This window comes from Phacochoerus africanus, chromosome 7 (genome assembly GCF_016906955.1).
Source record: "Phacochoerus africanus isolate WHEZ1 chromosome 7, ROS_Pafr_v1, whole genome shotgun sequence".
NCBI classification, from domain to species: domain Eukaryota; kingdom Metazoa; phylum Chordata; class Mammalia; order Artiodactyla; family Suidae; genus Phacochoerus; species Phacochoerus africanus.
This window is the reverse complement of record NC_062550.1, coordinates 78,605,602-78,616,659: the sequence shown is the minus strand read 5'-3', so window position 1 is coordinate 78,616,659 and position 11,058 is coordinate 78,605,602. Positions and strand designations below refer to the sequence as shown.

The following is an 11,058-nucleotide window of genomic DNA, read 5'->3' as shown; positions in this document are numbered from 1 at the left end:
AGGCGGCTCCACAGCAGGTCTCTTGCGAGGCGCTTCTTTAAGTGGAGCCTGCTCCTTTAAATACACCCCTGTCGGAGGCGAAATAGTTTAAAGCTTCCGGGCATGCGCACAGCGCTGTGCCGAAGAATGCCTCCTCCTGGATGTGAGGTAGCCCGGGTCGAGCTTCTTGCGCCACGTGGGACTTGTGTGTGGAGAGATAAGATTGGCCTTGGGTCCCTGACCCTCTGTCCCCAAGAGGAGGGCGACGGGAGCTAGTATCGCGCCTTGGGATAGGCGGGTGTACGGGGAGAAGCAGCTAGTGGAGCTGCAGGGTGCATCTTGGGTGCCTGTGAACGAGCCTGAAGGCTACGCATCACGAGATTTTAGTCCTGTGGGTTGGTGACCGAAATGGGAAGTGGGAGAGGGGCGGAGCGTTGGCGGTGGAAGAAACTGGAGGCGCTACTGACCGTCTTTTCAAACATCCTCCCAGAATCTGCCCTGGGCGAACAATTGCCCAGCCTTGGATCAGCCAAACTATGCTTTCCCTCTCCACCCTGAGCGTCTGTGCCTAACTCCATGTGGGTTCTTTGGCTGCCCTCCAGCACAGTTCCACTCTTGGTTGTCATTCCCTCATCGTTCCCTCAAGTCGTTCTACCAACTGAGAACGTCCTTATTTATATCTTCCTTTTACTGGGTAAAGAGTAGATCATTATTCTTCCCAAGGCCAATTCTGCAGGGAGCTCTTGGTCATATCACATTGCTTTCCAGCTCCTCTAACTCTTCATCAGATCTATCTTGCGCAGTCACCTTACTAAAACATCCTTTTGGATTGTGTCATTTTTCTACTCAAGCATCTCCAGTGGCCCTCCATTGACCACTCGGTGGATTCCAAGTCCTTGACAAGGCGTTCAGTGTCTTACCTAGTTTGGCACTAATCCAGCTGTATTTTCCAAAACCGTACTGGAAAACCTTTTCTCCAGCTGCTCTGTATCCAACCTGTTCAGTGTTCTCTAACACGTGGCATATTTTGTTTGTGTATCACTTATGTCTCTCCTCTTTTTTGTGGCTTAAACTGTTTTGAAGTCTTGACCACTTCTTGCATTATGCCTTTGCTGATTTCGTAGGCAGAATTGATCCCTTCTTCTTCTTCACTCTTACAGCTCTTATTTTGTACTAGCTGTTTCATTTATTCAACGATCAGTATTTCTTGTGCACCTACTATGTTCTTGACACTGTTCTAATTGTGAGATGACCAGTGAATAAGGCAGATAAGGTTCTTGCCATTAGATAGAAATGGTATGCAGAAAATGCAAGAGGATGTTGTGAAAAAAAATAGTGGTTTTCTGGTTCCTTTGAATTATTGATCAGGGGAGACCTCTTTGAGGATATTATTGGGGAAGGGCTGATTCAATCAGTAGGAGTAGTTAGCACAGAGGAACTGAAGAAGGCCAGTGTAGCTGGAATATAGTAGGCAATTGAGAAAGGGTACAAGATAGACTTAGAGAATAGAGTCCAAAATCTTAGAAGTTTTGGGAAGCCAGGGTAAATAATTTGGATTATATTATAAATGTGATTAGAGGATTTTAAACAGGGCTGTGATAAAATTTAACTTTTAAATCATCTTTCTGAATCCTATGTGGAGAATGGACTATGGTGGACTAGTAGTAGAGCAGAGATTAGAGGCCTTCATGATGTGTAAGAATTTCTGCAATGGAAGTTCTAAAGTAGAGGTGATGAAAGGACAGCAGGAGTCATCAGAGAACCAGATGCCTAAAGGCGATGCAACTTTTGGTGAAGAGAAAGTCAAAGCTCTGTCCAAGATGAAGTGGAAGTGGTTTGAGGTTGAGATTGAGGAACTGAGGGACTGTGATATTAAATGGATAATCCACATGGATGGTCATGGAGGTCATGCTGGGTAGGAAGACAGTCAGCCAGGTATTAGAGTCATCAGTGACTGAGGAAGAATTGTCTTGGCACCAGACAGAAGCTGACAGCAAATAGTACAGCCTGATTGCATGAACTTCAAGGGAAATGGGATTTGGGGAGGTAGAGGAGGAAATCATGGTTTGGAAGGAGCCGTGGCAAACATAGGAAATATTTACAACCCCCAGGTCCCAAGGTGGGTATGAAAGGAAAGTAGCCCTCACTTGTGAGGACTATAGCAGAAGCAGCATGGGGAAAATAGCCAAGTTTCAGTTAAGGCGAGAAACTGAGGATACTGTGCAAGAAATTAGAGAATAAGGGGAAATAAAATAGATCCTGTACAGTCCCTAGGAAATTAGGATATAGAGAATTTGCTGCGATTTCTGCATGGCGTAATAGAAAGGGTGGTGTTGGGGTGGTTTTCTAACTTGGTTCAGATTAGTAGGATACACTGGAGAAATGAGATGAAGGTCCAGGTCAGGACAAGTTAGTTACCTGGAGAGTATGGTTAATGTAAAGAACTGAGTACAGGTCCCCTGGGCATTTTATCTTTCCTAAAACTCCATCTGGTACTGTAGCCACAGGTTCTGTGAAGAATGAGTGACGTTTTCCTCGTAGGACTTTTGTCTGCTGCTTCAAAAAGGTCTGGTCTGTAAAGATTTCTTCTCTCTGATGCTAAACAGAGATGGCTGAAATTTTCCTCTGGGTCAACCTCAAAAGTTTCTATCTGTAAAAGTTTCTCTCTGAGCTTTTAAGAAGGCTTAAGGTCGAGGGGTAATTTAAACCTACCTTGAAGCATAATCACATTGCAAGTTGGTTTTAGAACTTCATTTTGCTATCAGTTTGGACTCTTTCATCGTGGCTTCTCCCCATCCCTTCTCCCATCCCTGTCCCTTCACATACAAATGTCTAGCCACAGTTTCTCTGGAATTAGGTGGAAATTTTAGGTTTCAGGGTTGGAGTTTAGACAAATCATTGTAAGCAGTTGTATAGTCTTGTCTTGTCTTTGTAGGCCTACAAATGGCATTGAACTTAAATAGACCATTTTAATCCTGGAATTTTAATAGACAGCAGCCTGGAGTGGATGAAGAATCAAGTTGCAGATCACCAGATATACCAGAACAAGTTTGCCTGTTAGTTCATCTTGGTATTGGAGAGTCAAAATACACATGATAAGGAGTTACTGTTGTGGCTCGGTGGTAATGAATCCGACTAGTATCCATGAGGACATGGTTTTGATCCCTGGCCTCGGTCAGTGGATTAAGGATCTAGCATTGCCATGAACTGTGGTGTAGACGAGGCTCAGATCCGAGTTGCTGTGGCTGTGGTGTAGGCCAGCAGCTACAGCTACGATTTGACCCCTAGCCTGGGGACTTCCACATGCCGGGGGTGTGGCCCTAAAAAACCAAAGGGGAAAAAAAAAGCCAAAACCAAAAAAACACATGGTATATAGAAATAAATTAGTCATGTCTTTTAAGGGGACTCAGGATTGAAAGGGAGAAAGAGGATTTATCTTAACAAATCCTAAAAACCTATTTCTTTTTTGTTTCCAGAATTTTTCATTCTGGTGATTGATTACTTCTTTGTTTCTTTTGTAGGCATTGTTATTTAAGAATGGAAGAGGACACAGATTTTAGAATCAGGTTTAGTTCTTTGTGTTTCATTACTGATCATGTTGGATTTCATGGCACCATAAAAAGCTCACCAAGTGACTTTGTGGTTATTGAGATTGATGAGCAGGGACAACTAGTTAATAAAGCCAGTGATGAACATGTTAACAAGGTTCATAAAGTACTACCTGAGCCAAATGATTTGGCTAAAAAACCAAAACTAGATCTTCAAAATGTATCCTTTGAAGAGAGAAGCAATCAAGAAGTCAAGACTTCAGCTGGGTGCTCGGATGATGACCAAAATTATGAGCCTGCTTCTGAAAAGGCAGATACTATCAAAGATGGAATTTTGAGAGGTGAAAAAGAACATCTTGATGTATTCGGCTCCTTGTTAGATGAAAAAACTAATGAATTACTGAATCAGTATGCTGGTGATATAAAAGAGAAGTGGAATTCTAAAACTGAGCTAATTGGACCATCTCCTGAATTCTCATTAGGTAGAATCCTTGACAAAAACCAGAGGGCTACCCTGCATAGTGCTGTTAGGCAGAAATTTCCTTTTTTAATAACTGTAGGAAAAAACAGTGAAATTGTTGTAAAACCAAATCTTGAGTGTAAAGAACTCTGTCACTTGGTATCTGAAGAAGAAGCATTTGGCTTTTTTAAATATTTGGATGCACGGAAAGAAAATTCCAAATTTACCTTTAAATCTGATACAGACAAAGAGCACAGAAAAGCTGTCCACCATTTTGTCAACAAAAAATTTGGAAATCTTGTGGAAACCAAATCTTTTCCTGAACTGAATTACGGTGCTGATAATCCAAATGTAGTGATTACAGTAAGATTTCGGGAAAAAGCACACAAACACAAGAAAAGGTCTCTGCATGAATGCCCAGAAAGAAAAGTTATACACACAGGTAATTGAATAAATCATTACCATTTTCTTGGATAAACGTAGTGAAAATTGTGTGAAGGTTGAATAATTTCAAATCAATGAAATAGTCTCGTTCAGAGGGATGGTGGAAACAATATATGCATCTATTTTTTAATGGAAGTTAAATTTTCAAAATACACTAATTGTAAAAATTAACCTTATTGATGGAAGTGTGGTTAACACAGACATTTATATTTAACACAGTCACAAATGTATAAGGTTGGAGCAGTAATTTTGTGTTTAATGTCTTAGGGGGAGTAAATCTTTTTTTGGTCGTTCTGAGGCGTATGGAGTTCCCTGGCCAGGGATCAGATCACAGCTGCAGTTGTGACCTACGTTGCAGCTGTGGCAACACTGGATCTTAACCCACTGTGCTGGGCTGGGGATCAAACCTGCATCCCAGTGCTCCAGAGATGCTGCCAACCCCATTGTACCACAGTGGGGACTCTTGGGGAGTAAATCTTGTTTTTGTATTTTGAACGTTATCTTAATTATTTGGAGAGAAGTAGAATATGTTTGCTGTGCTTGGGGAAATGAAGAGAATACTTGTAATCTAAAACAACTGAACTTCGCTGCCCAAGAAAGAGAACCTGAACATTTACAGGGAATTCCTTCCTTTGGCTCTGTGAGTCTTTTCGAGAAGAGGTTTGAGATGCATGCATGCATTATAATTGCCAGAAGGGCTTGTTGAGAGAGATTTCTGAGACCTTTGCTCAGAGTTTCGTATTTAGAACATTTGGAGCAGGATTTTCAAACTTCCCAGATGATGCTTTTTCTGCTGGTTTGGGCACCATACTTTGAGAATGACTGTTTTAGGGACTGTAGGCACTTCCTAGGGTGGGATGGAAATGATGAAATCTCACTCTACAATTTCAGGCGACCAGGTTTCATTGGCCTGTGATAGACTACATGAAGGATGGCACATGATTCAGAGGGTCTTCTTATAAGTAAACAGCAAAGATAAAAGCAGCAACCTAGAATTTGGGTTGTACTTTAAAAATAGGGTAGTAGTAAAGCCTAATTCACAATGATACTCTTAGGGATTAAGTGAAATAATAAATGCAAATGTTTAGTGCACAACCATTATGCAAATGTTGGTGTCTTCTTTCTTGGAAACTTGTCTGGTTGTGTGACTTGCCTTTTCTATGAGAAAGCTGCTAGTATAGGAGTGACACATTAAGCATGCAGTGAATGTTAACAGATAAATGTATTTTGAAGGAAAAACAAAACTAGCTTGAGGGGAGAATTACTGATCAATGGTTTCAGCAGTTGCAGGTTTTGTACTACTTGAAATTCTATTTTATTAATGAACCAAAAGACCGTGGAAACTTTTTATGTATTAGTTTAAATTTTACAAAAACTGAATAATTGGAGAGATATGTATTCAAGGGGGGAACTGATGGTTCACTAGAGGATAGTATGAAGATACTGGGATACGTACAAATCCAAGAACAAAGAGAAAGATAGAGATAAACTTTGCCTATCCTAGATTTTGCTTAGGCTAGCCTTTTGTAACAATGAAAACAGCTCATTTATAAGAAAACTTCTTTAATATGTAGACCTAGAAAATAGAACACTTAAAAGAAATGTTTATTTTAATTGTTATAAAATATGCATAACGTAAAATTTACCGTTTTAAGTGTACATACAGGTTAATGGCATTAAATACATTCACATTGTTGTACACCGGTCGCTACCATCCATCTCTGTAAGCTTTTCATCTCCTCAAACTGAAATTCTGTGTGGACTGAACAGTAACCGTGTACTCTCCCCTCCTCTTAGCCACTGATAAGCTCCATTCTGCTGTCTGTCTCTGAATTTGTCTACTCTAGATGTCTCATATAAGTGGAATCATATGATATTTGTCCTTTTTCTGATTGTCTTACTTCACATAGCTTCTATAAGGTTCATCCATGCTGTGACTATGTTAGAATGTTACTTTTTAAGGCTGAATAATATTCTGTTGTATGTTTATACCACATCCATTCATTTACCAGTGGACATGGTTGTTTCTGTCTTCTGACTATTGTGAATAATGCTGCTATGAACATGGCTATGAAAATTTTTTAAGTTCCTGTTTTCAGTTCTTTGGGCTATATACCCCAAAATGGAATGGCTGGATCATAGAGTAATTCTATATTTAGTTTTTTGCGGCAGTGCTATTCTTGCACCCACAGTATATGGAGGTTCTCAGCTAAGGATAGAACTGAAGCTACAGCTGCCAGCGTGTGCCACAGCCACAGCAACGAGGGATCCGAGCTGTGGCTATGACCTATATCGCAGTTCACCCTGCGCCACGAGGGGAAATCCTTAGACATTTAAAAAAAATTTTTTTTTCTTTCACAGCTGCACCTGTGGCGTATGAAAGTTCCTGGACTAGTAGTTACATTGGAGCTGCAGCTGAGGCCTACACCATAGCTACATCAACACTGGCTGTGAGCCCAATCTGTAATCTACACCTCATCTTGTGGCAATGTTGGATCCTTAACCTAGGGATTGAACCCACATCCCCATAGAGAAAATGTCCGGGTCCTTAACCCACTGAACCACAATGCGAACTCCCTTAGACACTTTTTAGGGCTGAACCTGCAGCATTTGGAAGTTCCCAGGCTAGAGGTCTAATCCAGGCTACAGCTGCCAGCCATGGCCACACCAATACCAGGTCCTTAACCTACTGAGCGAGGCCAGGGATCAAACCAGCATCCTCATGGACACTAGTTGGAGTCCTTTCTGCTGCACCACAACAGGAACTCCTAGACACTTTTTTGAAGAAGAAATTATGTAATAAATTTAAGCATCCAGTAAAATTTTCATTTTAGGTATTGCATTTTCCCAGCTCTAGAAGTTTATTTGATTCTTTCTTAATTTTTCACTTTCTTATTATGTTCATGTTTTCCTATAATCTTTCAGCCTGTTTTTAATAGGTCTTTAAAAATATTTGTCTGCTAATTCCATCTCTATCATTTCTGGGTCTGTTTTTATTAACTGACTTTTATTTGGTTCATGGGTCACATTTTCCTGCCTCTCTGCATGTCAGATGTTGCGAGTGTTACTCTGTTGAGTGTCTGGATTTTGTTGTCTTGTTTTAGAGAAGATTGAGCTTTGTTCTGGCAGGTAGGAGGGAATTTGCAGGTCCATTTGAGACTTCATCTTGAGTTTTATCAGGACTGTCATATAGCTCTACTATGTATCCAAGAAGCCTTATCCACACTGGACCTGGTATAGATGAAAACCTGCTGGAATTTGAGCTGACGTGTTAATGTTAAGTTCGGGAGGCATTGGGAAGGAATGACTATATTTTGAATGGGGGTAGGACATGAGGTATTAGAGCCAGAAGATAGATTGTGGTTCTCAACAGCTGAAAAGACTGTATTCTCCTGGTATTCACACAGTGGCCTGTGTGACCAGTGGAACATGAGAGAAGTGATGGTGTGTGGTGGTGTCCAAGGCTAAGTTATAGAAGATATTGCCCTTTTGGCCCGTGTTTCTTGGATTGCTCATTCTGGGGTGAGCCAGTTACCGAACTGTGAGGATATTCAAGCAGCACTTTGGAGAGGAGTGGAGGCCACCTGCCAATAGCCAGCACTACCTTGATAGCCATGTGAATGAGTGATCCCATGGAAATGGATCTTCCAACTCCTATCAGGAGTTTTGCATAACTGCAGCCCTAGCCACATCTAACTGCAACCTCCTGAGAGAGCCTGAGCTAGAATCACGGAACCAAGGTGCCCCTGAATTTCTGAGCCAGAGAAACTGAGCAATAAGTGAACAGTGTAAGCTGGTAGGGTTCGGGGCGACTTGTTATACAATATTAGGTAAATGATACATAGCATTTAATTCTAGGTATGCTGATTACTAATCAGCAGTGAATTTAAGGAATCACCTATGCAAATTGCTGGAATACTTTCTCTGCATAGCTTCATCTTATTCAGCCCCACGAATTCTATCCTACTGGGCTTTCCTGAACTCTAGCCTCTTAATTCAGCAGCACCACTGTGCTCTATCCAGTTTCCTCCTCATTGACTCAGAAATTACCTTTAGTTAGAAAATTTTGATATTTTGTGACTCACCGCATTTGTTTTGCTTTTCTTTTGGAACACAATTCTGTGCTGCCTCTAGTCCAAAGTCTAAAAACAGGTGTTTCATATATTTTGTCTAGTTTTCTATTTGTTTACGGTGGTAATTTAAGTGTAGTACCGATTATTCCAACGTGGTGCTAGAAGTGGATGTCTCTAAAACTGAATTTTAAAATTTAGCATAGTTGATTTTCTTTGTAAATACTTTTGTTTCATCCAAGTAATTAGAAAATCCTAAATCTTATAAATTAACATAAATTTGGTGACCTGTGAGTGTTCATTTATGTTCCCATATTATTTACTAAGTTGATGAAGTTTCAATATAAAAAGACAAATTTAAATCAATTGGACATTTTTAATTGGAATTACTTGAATCTCATTATCTTATACATTCAAGTACCTAAAATGCAGAGTTATGAACACAAATACTAAAAATCATGGATTTGAATCTCTTAAATATTTCTATTCTAAATTCTGTATCTTTGTGGATTAAAAAAAACTATGCCCTAGGGCTAATCAGCAATAAACTGACATAATCTCTAACCCTTTGGAGACTCCTTCTTAGATGGCTGAGTTTAGTGACCTAATGACCTGTGAGTGACACATCCAGAGTGTCAAGGGCGGATTGAACATACTGAATTCTGGTTATCAAACACATGGACTTTAAAACTTTGTCCTCCTAGCCTCATTACTTTATGCCATATGTTTCTTGGTCTGTTTTTCACAATTTGCAACTCCTAGCCAGGCTGCTGAAACATTTTTAAGATATTTTAGGGATATCTGTCTAGCTCCATAGATTTGGTATATTAGAAGAACGACTATATTTTTTCATATTATTACTTTCTGATTCTCAAATTTTTGGTTCCAGGGCTTAGTGTAACTCTTATAAATTACTGTGAACACCAAACAGCTTTTGTTTATGAGGTAATTATATTTACCATAAAAGCTATTTAAAACAAAATTTTAAAAATATGAATTTATTTAAAATCATCTACTTTATTTTTGGATAAAGGAGGTCTAAAGGTCCAAATTCCAAGTTATAAAATAATTAAGTCCTAGGGATAAAATGTAGAGTATGGTGACTATGGTTAATAATACTGTACTGTGTATTTGCAAGTTGTTAAAAAAGTAGATCTTAAAAGTTTTGTATCTGTGTGGTGATGAACATCGACTAGACTTATTGTGATTGTTTCATAATATGTACACATATTGAGTCATTATTGCAGATTTTATACTTTTTCACAGATGATATATATGTATATACTCTGCATATTTTAAATTTTTTTAATTCAATGAATTTTATTATATTTTTAGTTTTACAGCCATCATCACAACCTAATTTTAGAACAGTTCCATCCCAAACCCTTAGCCCATCCCAACCTGTCTCCATTGGTAACCATAAGTTTTTCAAAGTCTGTGAATCTATTTCTGTTCTACAAGTAAGTTCATTGTATCCTTTTTTTTTAGATTCCACATGTAAGTGATAGCATATGATGTTTATGTTTCACTGTCTAACTTCCTTTAGCATGACGATTTCTAGGTCCAGCCATGTTCTTACAAATACCAGTATTTCATTCTTTTTTATGGCTGACTAATATTTCATTGTGTGTATGTACGAGATCTTCTTTATCCACTCCTCTGTCAAAGGACATTTAGGTTGCTTCCATGTCTTGGCTAGTGTATATAGTGCTTCAGTGAACTTTGGGGTACATATGTATTTTTGAATCATGGTTTTTCCTGGATAGATGCCCAGTTGTGGAATTGCTGGATCATGTAATTCTATTTGTAGTTTTTTGAGGAATCTCCGTACGGTTTTCCATATTGGTTGCACAAATTTACATTCCCACCATCAGTGTAAGAGAGTTCCCTTTTCTCCACACCCTCTCCAGCATTTATTATTTGTAGATTTTTTGATGATGGCCATTCTGGCTGGTGTTAAGGTGATACCGCACAGTAGTTTTGATTTGTATTTCTCTAATAATTAGTGATGTTGAACATCTTTTCATGTTTTTTTTTTTTTTTGCCATCTGTATGTCATCTTTGGAGAATTGTCTGTTTAGATCTTCCGCCCATTTTTTGGATGGGATTGTTTGTTTTTTTGCTATTGAGCTGCTGGAGGTGTTTATATATTTTGGAGATTAATCCCTTGTCAGTCGCTTCATTTGCAAATATTTTCTCTCATTGTGTGGGTTGTCTTTTGGTTTTGTTTAGGGTTTCTTTTGATGTGCAAAAACTTTTAGGTTTAATTAGGTCCCACTTGTTTATTTTTGTTTTTATTGTCATTGCTCTAGGAGGTGGATCTGAGAAGATATTGCCATGGTTTATGTCAGAGAGTGTTTGGCCCATGTTTTCCTCTGAGACTTAGAGTATCCAGTCTTATATTTAGGTCTTTAATCCATTTTGAGTATATTTTTGATTATGGTGTTAGGGAGTGTTCTAATTTCATTCTTTTACATGTAGCTGTCCAGTTTTCCCAGTACCACTTATGGAAAGGGACTGTCTTTTTTCCATTATATTTTTTTGTCTCCTTTGTCAT

At 39.1% G+C, this 11,058-nt stretch overlaps 1 protein-coding gene across 4 annotated transcripts in view; it reads left to right on the top strand.

Moving 5' to 3' along the window:
• PUS7L (pseudouridine synthase 7 like) overlaps positions 1-11,058 on the top strand; it is a 31,169-nt gene that overhangs the window by 468 nt on the left and 19,643 nt on the right. For 2 of the 4 annotated variants that reach the window (XR_007135915.1, XM_047788005.1), the window contains exons 1-2: positions 6-147; positions 3,501-4,429. Coding sequence is in view for 3 of the 4 variants with exons in the window: in XM_047788005.1 (XP_047643961.1) it covers positions 3,517-4,429 (913 nt within the window). In the remaining variant the exon portion in view is untranslated. Of the gene's footprint in view, positions 1-5; positions 148-2,853; positions 3,036-3,500; positions 4,430-11,058 lie in introns of those variants that run through there. The other 2 variants (XM_047788006.1, XM_047788007.1) reach the window with 2 other exon arrangements.